The 13887-nt window shown below is 38.3% G+C and overlaps 1 protein-coding gene and 1 pseudogene across 1 annotated transcript; both read right to left on the bottom strand.

Annotated features, from left to right (window-relative positions):
- Positions 1–437: 437 nt before the first annotated feature.
- Positions 438–11801, bottom strand: LOC126145825 (mitochondrial import inner membrane translocase subunit Tim29). The gene is made up of 3 exons (XM_049915583.1): positions 11593–11801; positions 11293–11394; positions 438–893 (listed from the first exon to the last, which is right to left on the bottom strand). Exons 1-3 carry the CDS (start codon positions 11648–11650, stop codon positions 514–516), a joined length of 540 nt encoding a protein of 179 aa, XP_049771540.1. The 5' UTR covers positions 11651–11801; the 3' UTR covers positions 438–513.
- LOC126163462 (5S ribosomal RNA) lies at positions 2376–2492 on the bottom strand (annotated as a pseudogene).
- Positions 11802–13887: the final 2086 nt, after the last annotated feature.

Raw genomic sequence — 13887 nt, forward strand, 5'->3', positions numbered from 1 at the left:
CTCAATAACAATATAAAACAATCAGGAATTTTTTTCTTTGAAAAATACATTGATGTAAAAGAAACAAAAGATGTCCTGGATACCACCATGAGTTGATGGGGACCATTTCAAACACTCATGTCTCCACAACCACAACAGCAACCACACCTCAATCACAACAAAGCACAAGAGGGGAATAATGGGTGACACCAGACATGAAAACCAAAGACAGGTGGGTGGTTTTGGAAGTATTGTTCAATTTCATCCACAAACACTAATTTTTATACATATATAGTGACTGATTAATGAGAAACCATGCATTATTCAGTAGTGGCAGTTCTGCAAGAGATCTGAAACACAGCAAAGGTAAGCACTTGTTCTAATGCATGATCCATACTTACACAGCTTGAGAATAAAGTCTGTCTACTGATCACTTCATACTAATTTAAGTCAGAAAATCAGGTTTTAACTAACAGAGTGTTTATTAGTTTCAAAATAATAAGTTCATAGACTACAAAAATAACAAAACACTGATCACTTAGGAAATTCTAGAGGATTTATGTCATAATCAGTCATTACACTATTTAGCCACCACCATCTTCCAAGAAAGCCAACATCAATGACATGTTTATGGAATGTAAAAAATGATGGGCGAAGATAACTGCACTGTGCACTATAAGCAGCTGAACTTTTACTTCTATTGTCAACCCATATAAGTGAAAACAAACCAAGATTTAAACTACGTATGAAACCCCTGTTATAGCAGCTTTCAATGTGCTCCATATGCTGAACAGAAGATGGATTACGTATTGGTTTTCCTACTAACATAATGTCCTGATTACACATTATAACATCTCGACGAAAGCTTTCTTCATCAGGGTTGGTGAGAGAGCAGCATACAGCAAAACCCAGACCTATTGATTTGAAAGAAAAACAAATCATGAGACATTTATAATAGTCATAGCAACCTGTTCATCTGGAGAAAACTTTACAACAACATAACGTAAGTTAATGTGATATTCAGGAATGTGACTTCCAGGTCTAATCGAATGATTAGCGAAAAGGAAAGAACACTATAGAATATCATTTTCTGATTGAATATTTGGACATTATTAACAACTCATTAATATCTCTTAATGGTATTTTATGCAAGTAGGGTAAATTGATCTCTGACATAACAAATGCATAATTAAAGAATCTTTGATAATGCTCTATACCCACTGAAGTACTCTTCTTACCATGTTTTGTTCTTAGCTACTACCCACAACTGTAATTCTAGAGTAAAAACCAGCTTGCAAACTAATTTCTTTCCACTTCTACATGTGCAGATATTTTAGCAGATTTATGCTTCCACAAATTACAAAAACAAAAAAACTGCACTTGACATTCCACTTACAGCAACGTCCTTCCTGTTCACTTAAATGCTACCATGTTCCAAATATAAAATTATGAAAAGGATAGCTGCTACTCAGCGTGTTCCAAATGTAGTGTTCATTAGTAATGAGGTAATGACTTCTAATAATAAGAGACTTTAATAACTGAGGCTATATGTAACACTACCAGAATCTTATGAAGTGCAAATGCGACACAATCTTCCGTCATCTTCACATGTCACCAAAGTGCGTCCAATCAGGCCTACTACCCATTCAGTGTGAAGCATTTCATCATCACTTGCATTTGTGATTTTTACATGTTATTAATAAAAATATACCATAAAACACACTATCATTGTTATTAGATGCAAAGCTATACTTTCATGAGTAAGTCACATGCTCTGCGAGGCAAAACATACTACTTTTGCTCATAAATGAACAGGAGATAATTTAAAAATTAAAACCATGCCTGTCCTCGGGGGGTACCATCTAGTCTATAGCACAGTCAGTGGCGGTTGGAGAGGCTTTTTTATGCTAAAGAAGCTGGGCAAAATCAGCAATACCATAGGTGTAAACGGTGCCGCTGCAGCCAGACTGATCATTCCTGCGAAGGATTCAGATAAAATTTGTGTCATCACTGGCACAGAGTTGTTCTTTCTGCTTGGCTGTAGATCAGATGTGTTATTGTTCTTGTGTAACCTATCCCTTCCATGATCTTTGAGGGGGAGATAAGCAGTGTGACTGGACAGTTATTCTTGTAAATGGGTATGTCAACAGCATTACTTCCATGTCTGGAAATGTACCTTGTAAAAAAAACTACACTCCTCCCGAACAGGCCATGAAGGCCCAACGGTACTGACCGACCGCTGTGTCATCCTCAGCCCACAGGCATCACTGGATGCGGAGGGGCATGTGGTCAGCACACCACTCTCCCAGCTGTATGTCAGTTTCCAAGACCAGAGCCGCTACTTCTTAGTCAAGTAACTCCTCAGTTTGCCTCACAAGGGCTGAGTGCACCCCGCTTGCCAACAGCACTCGGCAGACCGGATGGTCACCCATCCAAATGCTAGCCCAATCCGACAGTGCTTAACTTCGGTGATCTGACGGGAACCGTGTTACCACTGTGGCAAGGCTGTTGGCGGAATTGTACCTCGTGATAGCAACATATTGTTTGTGTGATTGAATGATGCAATATATACGTGTGAATATAAGGATTTTTAGTAATTTTCTTGATATATTATGAACCAAAAGCTGATATAATATTTCATTTATTCCATGGTAAATTTGTACCATTATCTAAAAATAGCTTTTTACATAAGCTATTCAGAAAGAACATTTGACAGCCATGTAGAAAACCATGGATCACTAGAGGGTTTAAAGGAAAAGGGAATTTTATCTTTTGGCAAGAACAAGTAGAGATCCTGCAGCAGTTACACACACACACACACACACACACACACACACACACACACACACACAAAAACAACCTACTCAGAATTACTAAGAAACGGTATTAAAAACCAGGGTACATGCATATCGTAACATATCACCAACTTCTTCCTCTGAAATTACAAAAATTATGTATTCCCTAAGAAATATAATCTCATATGGATCTGTCAGTGTTTCCAACACATTTTTCCTGGGAAATTGAAGTATGCCATTGTTAAACTCTTCATAAGAAAGATGATAGAGATGTTTCATTACTGACGTAATTTTTCTATGACCTCCATTTGGCATTTGACTGTGTGAACCACAATAACCTGAGGTTTTACAGAATTAATGGTACAGCCAACCAATGGATAATGTCATATCTAACAAAAGTGTACAGAGAGGTGTACTTAGTATTTCAACCAATGTTATCAGAGAAAATTCCTCTGACTAGGGATCACTTATGGAGTTCCACAAGGCTCAATCTTAGATCCACCACTGTTCCTCATGTACACTGATGATTTTCCACCTAATATACAACAAGCAGATGTAGTTCTTTTCACAGATGACAACAGTATTGTAACCATTCCGGGCACACATATGGCAACAAAAGAAATGGTAAACAATTTTCTTAACAGTGTCACTCACTGGTTTCCTGCAAATGGTCTTGCAATCTATTTTAAGAAGGCACAACATATTCAGTCTGGTACATCTAGAGGTACTACACCAATGATACATGTAACACATGGTGAGGAAATAAAAAAAATATGGTGGAAAATTCAAAATTCTTAAACATTCACGCAGATGAGAATTTAAACTGGAAAAATTACATTTTAGAACTCTTAAAACAACTTAGTTCAGCCAAATTTGCATTTTGAGTTATTGCAAATCTTGGAGAGAAACAAATCAGCAAGTTGACATTTTTTGAATATTTTTACTCAGTAATGCCATATGGAGTAATGTTCTGGGGTAAATCAACTTTACAAAAGAAAGTCCTCATTGCTCAAAAATGTGCTGTAAAAATATGTGGTTCTCACCTTTGATCATATTTGAGACATCTGTTTAAGGAATTGGACATTCTGACTACTGCATCGTAGTATACTTATTTCCTCATGACGTTTATTGTAAATAATTTATTGCAGATCAAAAGAGGGTCACTCCATTCCAAGTCATCACATTTTTTAAAAGTTTCCCACATTTCTATTTCTGGTTTTATTTAACTTTACCATGGGTACAGAGATACCATAGAAATGAACTCATGCAAAATTTCAACTCATAATATCCAATATGTAGGAACAGCCACGCCATATTTAAGAAACTCTTTGACAAGGATGTGGTGAAAGTCAGCAAACCCCAATGTTTGAACCTTTCTTAATACAAGGTAACAGCAACTAGGAACTTCTTGTTTTCAGATCTTGTACGACTTTTGGCTCTGAATCAGAAAAACACAATGTGGAAGTGTGTAAAACAGTTCTTGAGCCAGTATAAGCATCAAAGTACCCCAAAAAGCCTGCAGAGACAAACATTTGGATTTTTTGGCCTTTTGGAAGTAAAAATGGAAAAGAACAACTCAGAACAAATATTAACAGTACCTGTGGCATGACTATTAGTATATCTTTCTGCCTAAGTACTTATTGTGGATTGTACTCAATCAGAAACACTTGCCAAATCTAAAACAGCAGAAAATGAGCCAAGTTCAGGTGCAAATATTTAAAAAGGACACCTCAGAAGTTTTTCTTTCCAGACCACTGGAAAGAGCACACTTTTCTGCACTAGAAACATCTTGGATCTCAGCATTGATCCAGGAAAGGGATGAAAAGTAAGGCTGAACTTCAACAAAAATCGTGCACAACATGCTACCATGGCAAGATGGTACATCTTGCTAAGTGTACAGTGGCCATTGGCAAACTGATGCCAAGACACAGAAGACAAAAGACAGCTACAAGAAGAATGACTAGCAAATAGCCATATTTTAGCTGGAACTCGTGAAAATTACCAATTTTTGCCAAATGGTTAGAATCACATTAAGTTAACCAGGATTCATATGATAAAACTTCTTTTCTGGCATCTGTTTATCAACCAGCTGACATTAGCGTGCCTTTCGTGTCAGTTTTAAGCCTCATTCCTGGCCAATACATTGCCTGCATCTCTGACAATCACTAGTGGACTGGTGACATACGTGAAGTTGATACTGAAAAACATGATGCCCTGGGTCAAATTCAAGCACCCGTTTGGTCCAGCTTGCTCATTCTGTTGGCCTGAACGAGAAGATAAATTTGGACTCCTGAACAGCACATCACGAATATTGCAGTACCTTCAGCAACTACAAGAGGATATCAGTATAATTTTACAAAACCCATATTAAACAGCACTGAAGAAAAATTTAATGCCATGAAGCAGCAATTTTAAATAGCACTGGCTTGGGAACCAGCATGAAGATACCCACACATGTGCTTGGGAACCATGGCAAGAAACCCAACTGTGGCTTTGGAACCTCAATGAATAAACTAACCAAGGCTAGGAACTCAATGAGGCTTTGGAACCTTCATGAAGAAACCAGCAAACATGCCCATCTATACATAACAGAATAAGCAATGTTTGATATCATCATCATGCCCATCTTGACTTTGCAACCATACATGGTTACTATCAGGGAAACTGACTCAACAATTGGTTTTGAATTGGTTGAGTCATCAAATTTCCATGATTTTCAAGACTAGTTGCAACACTAGCATTTATCTATCATTTTTCGTTCCTACTTGCCTCGAAGTTATGGGTTCAGTAACCAGTATCATGTTGCGACCACAACATGACTTTTGTGGAAGTTCAGCCTCATATTTGGTTCCTTTGCTGAACTATTTAAGTGTTACTGCAGAAAATTGTGTTCTCTGCAATGGTACCAGGAAGAAGAATTTGTGGAATGACCCTTTTGCAATATTTACATCTGAACTTTGCTCATTTACTGTAATTTTAAATTTGACACACTATGTTTGTCACTGAGTATAATCGAAAATAATGCGCTAAGCAGGAAGATATGCTAATAGAATCGTGTCCCTGGCATTGTCAACAAATGTGGCAAGTTGTAGTTCCTTTGCATTTTTCTCCCCAAGATATAGGACCCCAAAGATGATCAAAAACTCTATGCATTTATCTCTGCAGGTTTTTTGAGTCACTTTAATGCCTTATGCTGGCTCACAAAATGCTCTTTACATCCTGTCACACTGTATTTTTATAATTCACAGCCAAAAGTTATGCACAATCTTAAAGTAATAGTTTTCTACATGCTTTTTTCTTGTAGTAGAAGAGCTTCAAATACTGGGTATTGTTCATTTTCATGCACATTTGTTAAAAAGCCATCCAAATAGAAGGCCACTGTTTCTCTCATATAGTTCAGCTCATTATTTAAAATTTTGCACAGATTAATTTTTAGGATAGGTCTACAACCATAGCAACCATTTCCATCAGGTAAACTGAAGCTCAAATAGTGGGAGGTCCATGATCCTTTTGGATGTAATGACCCATGGAACAATGTTGTACATAATTACAATACCAGAAGGAAATGTGACATTTGTCACTCCACATTTAATTTGCCTTTAGTACTAAGAGGGCATCTAAAGATGTTTCTCACTGACAACGCCTCCTCTTCTATAGAAGAATTTCTATTATTGCAATGTCTAAAAGGTGTTAGGTAGGAATTACTAACTCAAATCTGTATACTTAATATAAAAAAAAAGAACCACATCACCACCACCACCGACAACAACAAATCTGTGGAAGTTTATGGATGTGACTGAGTTAATTCAATTATTAATTTCCTACATAGAGCAAGGAATAATTGGAATAATGAGGTATGTATGTGGCTGTGGCACTGTTTCTTGAATGTGCTATATTACTTTATCCCTTGGACTGCCCCTGCACACAGTCTTCTAAAATATTTGCAGGAAGTAATTATTAAATATGTTGGCAACATGACAACTAGCAACCTTTTGTTTATATTCCAATTAAAATTACTTTGTGATTGAAATTTCAATGAGCCGAGTGGTAGAGGTACTCTTAATTCTTTCTCAAGGACCATGTACTCACTGTATTGCCTGTTTTTGTCGGTACGTACAGCATGGCTGGCTGCATGCTGGCAACACTGACCCCCTCCCCTCCCCTCCCCACCCATGCAAAATTGCAATCTGCCACACACAAAATATTTCTAATCAGAGGATAATTGGCTGTTTTCTGTAACAACAAAGGATTCAAATTTTGACAATTCTCTTTTTATTACTGCCCACATAGATCTAATTTTGTAACATGATTTATTAAATTCAGACATTATAAACACAGTATTTTTTCAATCACTTTCCTGGAGACAACACAGTATTTCCTGTAACACAAAATCAGTCAAACTCCTATATGCTAATCGTTTCACATCATGGCATATCCTTTTTCTTGCACACGGTATTTTGATGCATTTTGTAAGTCATGGTTTTTTTAAAGCCCTATTGTTTCCAAACCTACATGTGTTCTTGGAAATGCAACATTTAAAGACTGACAGAATTCTATCTATAAACACATAAAATTTAGAACTGGCATCTGTCATATTATAATCTCACTCCAGTCAGTTTCCTGTAAGGCTGCCTCGAAACTTTTGATTATCTGATCACCAATTACTCCATTCCATTATACCCTTCATTGTAACCACTTAGTATTGTTAACTGTGTATCATGCTCAGAGGGGCCATTCACGACAGTATAACCACTGATATCAGCATTCAAGTGCTCATCTACAAAGACACTGTCCAGTCGCATTAATATGACCCCAAGTCAAAATCCTGAATAACAACCGTTTATAGTATGGGCCCTGTGACATATGCAGAGAAAGTCTGAAGTTCTTGGTTTAGGATCCAATGGGCACACAGTCTGATCGAGTTGATCCCACGGATTCTTGATTGGGTTTAAATCTGAGAAGTATGGTAAACTCATCCTGATGCCCTTCGAACCATGCACACACACTGCAATCTGTGTGACATATTGCACTGTCCTTGTTGGTAGATGCCATCATGCTGAGAAAAAACAAACTGCATGTAGGTGTGGTCATGGTTGCCAAGGATAGATGCATACTTGTGCCCACCCACTGCACCTTCCAAAATGATGAAACCATGCAGTGAATGCCACAAAAATATTCTCCAGCCCATAACTCTCTGACCTCCGGGCTGCATCCTTCTGATGATTGTTGCAGGATGTCTACTTTCAAACATTTCACATGCACATGTCAAGGGCCATTGTCGCATAAAATGTGAATCATCTGAAAAGGCCACCTGGTGCCACTCAGTGGATGTCCAGTAGTGGTACTGTCATGCCAATAATAACCTCCGTTGCCAATGAACAGCAGTCAGCATGGGTGTATAAACCAGGTGCCTGCTGTGGTGGCTCATAAGCAGGAATATCCGCTGAATGGTCATTGAGGAAACACTGTTGGTAGCCCCTAGGTTCATCTGGACTGTCGGTTTTCCAACAGTTGCACATCTATTTGCTTGTACACATTCCTGCAGTTTTTGTTCACCCCTGTCATCTATGGCCCATGGTGCACCCCAGTTCCTGTGGCACAAGTTTTGGATAATGCCATTTCGCCAGGCATAGTATACTTCAACAACAGCACCATGTGAACTATTTACAAACTTAACTGTTTTGGAAATGCTTCCACCTTTTGGATAACATAAATTACTCTGTTTCTGTATTACAACAATGTCTCCACTATTTTCCACACTGATACGCTTTATACACCCTGCCGCCTGTGAGCAGTTATTGCATCCTGATGTCAAACGTACAAGGTGGTCACATTAATCTGACTGGACAATATATTTTGCCTACTAGTGTACTGCTTTCTGAAGTAATGATGGTGCGGATAGCAACGATGTAAGCAAGCATACAAATGTAATAGCATTTCCAATTATTTTTTTTTAATTTTAGAGTAAATTAATATTATAATCTCCACATAATATCATTTGCTTTTCTTTTTTCTTGGTAGCATAGGACTGATCAAATTTTTCTGAAAAGATCTTAAAACTTTCCATGATGGATCCTTTACTGTAATAAATAAAAATGACATTTCTCAAAGCAGCACTTTACTAATGCAGACTTCTCATTGTATTTTTTCTTATAAAAATATGCTTATAATTTATGGGTCTCTATGTCAAACATATGATTCCTACACTTACATGGTGCTTAGACAGACTTGACTAGATCATGCAAACAAACAAGAAATTCATCAACTTTGGTTTTTAGTCCTCTAACACTCTGAAGTAGGCCTACCATTGTAAGCTTATTCAAACAAGTTTCTTTTTTATGTGACATTTCTTTCCTCTTGATCTTTTCTAAATTTGTCTGTCTGGATGACAGATTTAGCCTAAAAGAGGCTTACCTACGACACCTATAAGCACAGGAATGTTAATACGGTAATAGGGACCCCTTTATATTTTCAGCAACCATGTCAACTAATACATCTTCCCCCCGCTTCTGTTGAGGTCTAAAGTAAGCAGCTCCAACACTGTCCCACGAGACAAGGGCAACTGTGCTCACCACTCATCACACTCATACGCAGGCACAGATAATACAGATTATCTGTCATATGGCCCTACTGCACATGTTCTACACATGCTTGCACTGCTTGGCCAGTGGAGCATTGCATATGCTATGGCCTGCCTGCCCAGCTAACCCTCGGGATGTACAATACTTGGCACAGCCTCATGTGGAGACAGTCTTGTGCATCTCAACCTTCCAATAGGAAAAACTGACATAGTACAGATGTAGGCCACACCTGAAGTCAGCAGCAACCTAATCCCAGTTAACTCACCCTATAGATTTGTTCATTTAGTGTTGCTCTCAGCTTCAGAAACTCAACCCCACATGTGTATATCAATTAAATGAAAACTTGAGTACATGATATTCATCGGGAAAAGAAATAAAATTTACACTTATTAACTGCTGGCTTCAATTTTGACATTTGCAGATTTTTTACTAGCTGTGATCTAATACCAAAGAGGAGAAATTATATGTAAAAGAAAATAAAATTTCACATTTTAAGTGGTAAAATGTACTCCCAGATGTTTGAAGAAACTAAAGACCTCATGGATATTAAACATACTGAAAATACACAACACCATGGTCAAGTCTGCAGTAATCTATCAATGTGAAATATGGGCATGAAGAGTACTGATGTACAGAAGCGCAAAATATTTGAATATAGGCTCCTGTGCAAGATCTATGGGGTCAATGGAAGTGTCTGATTCCACCCGTCTGCTTTGACTCGTGACGTTAGTCTGTTGTTGCGTGTGACGACATGATAGTGCGGAGTTTGGTTTGTGAGAGTGGCGTGTTTGTAGGTGTCGTTTTGATGTGATCAGTGGTGCTCTCTGGTGGTGAGTTCATGTGTTGTGTGTTAGGTGATTTTTTGGTTTAGTTTGCATGTGTGGCGTGTTTATCGGTGGCGTATTGTTACGGTAGGTGGTTCTCTCTAGTGGTGTGTTTATGGGTAGCGTGTTATGTGGCATATGGGGTTCATTTGTGGTAGCATTGCACGTGTGGGGTATCAGTAGTGACTGTGTTTTCAGAGCAATATTTTTCAGTTAACAATTTCGGTTTTGTTATGTCGATGTTACTGTAGTTTTTATCTGTTCGTCGTGTGTGAATTTTGGTAAATTGCTTTGTTTATGTCTTTGGTAAGTATGTATATGACTGACAAGATCAACAGTTTTCAGTTGTTGGCGATGGTGGGGGACAGTGTGTTATATCTAATAAAATTTCTTCAGCTATTTGGCCTGTTGGCTTAAGTCGTGAAGTGTTCAGTGTGTCGTGAAGAAATGAGGCTTAGTTGCTGTTGACCTATATAGGTCAAGGGAAGTGTTCGATTCCAATTTCGATTTTCTAGGTTTTTTTGAGATTTATAGTGTGGTATGGGCAGCTCAAAATAAAAATGGTTCTTGAACATTAAAAGAACTTATTCATTTAACTTTTTGTGAAGAGCCCAATAAAATACAGAATGGTCAGTAGTGTGCAAAAGACAAACTAAGCATACACACTTTACCTGTGCACCACGTTAACAAACCATCCACATACTGCTTAATACTAGCCTACTTGTTTTTCATCGGGTAAATAAACCGCAACATCTTATATGCCGCTATTCTTGGAATAAAAATACAAGCTTAGACCACATTATACAAGGCGTTGACACTGAGGGGGAAAAAGGGCCGGGAAGTCGCTAGGCTCGGGACTGCTCTTGCAATGAACACTATGTGGAAGAAAAACTAAAACGGGTTCTGAATGGAGGCGAAATGGAAAACGACAGAAGACCACGACACCGGCAGAAAGCTGACGAGGAAAGTGAAATATATATAACCTCTGAGAAAGGGGATGACGAACAACAGCAATGGAGAAAGCAGAATGGAGGAAACTTGAAGTTGTCACGCCTCGTACAGGATTGCAATGTCCCGAGAAGCATAACTGAACACATAATATGAATGACTCACCTACTGCTGTTATGAAGGACCTTCTTTTGTTAGCTTTAGCGTCTTTCACAAGATCTAAGGTAGCTTCTTGGTAGTCCTTTGCTAGATTTATCAAATAAAGTCCTGTAATTTCAATAACAATTCTTAGTATATGCACAGCACAGACGAGTAAACTCTACATCCTCGGCTACTGCTTAACGTTAACTTCACACCCTACTGTCTTAAATTCATTGCGAGTAAACATAAATACCTCATGACAAAATCAACGTACAAGAAAACGTGTACTGGCACTGTGTATGAAGAAAAATTTGTTAAGCTTACGTAATTTTTCCTTAATTTGAATTTTCTTCTCGATCTGCGTCTCTCCTGCCACTGACATGCTATATTATAATTTATTTAGTTTATTTTTCTCACTACCTCTTCCTATCCCACAATTCAAACTTCCATAGATGTACATCACAAACAATATTTTTCATTACTACAATAAAATCTCTGACAGCACGAGTGACCACACTTGGAACACGCTTACCGGAACACAGCGGCAGCGGTCCTCATTGAGAGCTATTTATTGCTTCGCTTTCTCGCTTGATAAAGCTGCACTCACGTTGCCATTATTAAATCGCAACATGTTCGCAACTGATTGTATCTTATGTCTTAGTCCGCACTGGGGTGAATACATTTCGGGTAGTGTCATCTTTCATATCGCTACTTTTCGTACTGTATTTGCTTCGTCTGTTACATTACGTCTTGGGACAGAACGAAATAAAGACATCTGATACTGCGCTTTCAACCTATACTTCGGAATGCGTTCTGAGCCGCCTGCTACAGGCGAGTTAGTTCCATATCTAGGCGAATAAAAAAGTTTCGAGTATTTATCATACAATATATGTGCCTCATTGCGGCCATCGTTTCGCACATGAAGTCCACTAACTCGAGAACAAATGAAATATCTTTCTGCTCTCAATTTTAAATAAAATTTCGATATCTTATCTACATTTCAATCACTGCAATGTAGGAGCTGAAATCAGTCATAGGAATAATTTATGCAATGCGTTTATACATCTGCAAAAGTATTAAAATTTCGTGCAGTGTTTTACTTAATATTGATGTAGCGCAATAAGTGTAATGGGTAACGAAAATAAATCCAGTTCTTTATCGAGTAACAATATCAGACTGTAGCAACAGATAGTTTTCGAAAAATCGCATGATATGTATTTCATATCCACCAGTACGCCATCTCTCACTATAGGCACCCGCATTTAGCGAGCAATATAGCCTTAACGAAACCAGCCTCAGGAAGAAATGCAAAGAGCTCGTTTGTAGTAGCGCTAGTGTTAAAGGCCAATTCATACTTCATGGAACATCACGTCACATCACAGCAAAACATTCTACAATGCATTTGAAATATTTATTTAGCGAAAGCTTAAAAAGTAGGGCTATATTGAAAACAATAATGTGTGTGAAGTGTTTTAGCTGTCATAGAAAAGTTAGTTCTGGTGTGCTATGCAACTGCTACAACAGATCGTTTCACAGGGGGGAATGTAGTGGCATGGAACTTGGGGAACAAAATGAGACTCTTCCTAGGTACTGTAGAGTGTGTTCATGGGATGTGAAAATAGCAGAACAGGAAGGGAAGATTAGAGCCCTTCAGGATAAATTAGATAAAGCTAGGGAGGATCTAACTAGTTTAAGGGGGGAGAAGGGTTAAGAGAAGTGGGAAGTTGTAGCAGGCAACAGGGACCACAAAAGAGGACAGTATCTGACAGTTTCATTGTTGGTACAAAAAATAGATTTGCCCTGCTCCCACAGTTAAGTAATGAAGAGCCTCATGTACATGTAAGTGTAGCTGATGCACAGCAGAATGCAGTTAGGAAGGGTGTTGCTTCAGAAAAAGAAGGAAATAGGGAGAAAATTCTGCTGTTAGGTAGCAGCCATGGAAGAGGTGTGGGCCAACTTCTGCAGGGAAAATGAGGTGACAGCTACCAGGTCACAAACTTTTTCAAGCCTAGTGCATCTCTCAGCCAAGTGATAGAGGGCATAGGATCTTTGTGTAAAGGTTTCACCAAGGAGGATCATGTTTTAATAGTGGGTGGAGCAGGGAACAGTATTGATAGGAACCAGGGCTACAGTATTGAGAGTGACCTGGTAAAATTAGCATCAGCAGTGAACTACACTAATGTTGAGTTTGTGCCTGTTTTCAAGTGGTACGGTTGACCCCAGTTGAACAGCTATGTGAATAGGGTCAATATGGAGTTGGATACACTGCTTTGGGCTGGTGCTGGGGGACTGCTTTGGTTCCTGTTGACACTATTGGTAGGTGGGGCATTACATCTCATGGCCTGAATCTCAACAGACTAAGGAAGGATATACTGTCTAGGTTGATAGCAAATTATTTAAGGGGGCACACTGCAACTCATGGAAGCAGTTCTTTTTTAGGTTAAGCTCATCATCTACACAATTAATATTGAAACAAGTTGTATCTGAAAAAGTTAAGCATAATACTTGTGAAGACAAAAAAGTAACAGTAAATTTACTACATCAAAATATCAGAGGTTTAAAAAACAAAATTACTGAATTTCAGATCTCTTTAGATGAACTACAGTCTACAAATCCTGT

This window comes from Schistocerca cancellata, chromosome 2 (assembly GCF_023864275.1).
Source record: "Schistocerca cancellata isolate TAMUIC-IGC-003103 chromosome 2, iqSchCanc2.1, whole genome shotgun sequence".
In the NCBI taxonomy this organism is placed as follows: Eukaryota; Metazoa; Arthropoda; class Insecta; order Orthoptera; family Acrididae; genus Schistocerca; species Schistocerca cancellata.

What these genes read in the sequence shown, in the direction of transcription:
- LOC126145825 (XM_049915583.1), bottom strand. Translation starts at nt 11,650, where the DNA reads ATGTCAGTGGCAGGAGAGACGCAGATCGAGAAGAAAATTCAAATTAAG. An exon ending in TCAAATTAAGGAAAAATTAC is followed by an intron (nt 11,395 to 11,592) that starts GTAAGCTTAACA and finishes TTGAAATTACAG; the next exon opens with GACTTTATTTGATAAATCTA. An exon ending in GTCCTTCATAACAGCAGTAG is followed by an intron (nt 894 to 11,292) that starts GTGAGTCATTCA and finishes TCAAATCAATAG; the next exon opens with GTCTGGGTTTTGCTGTATGC.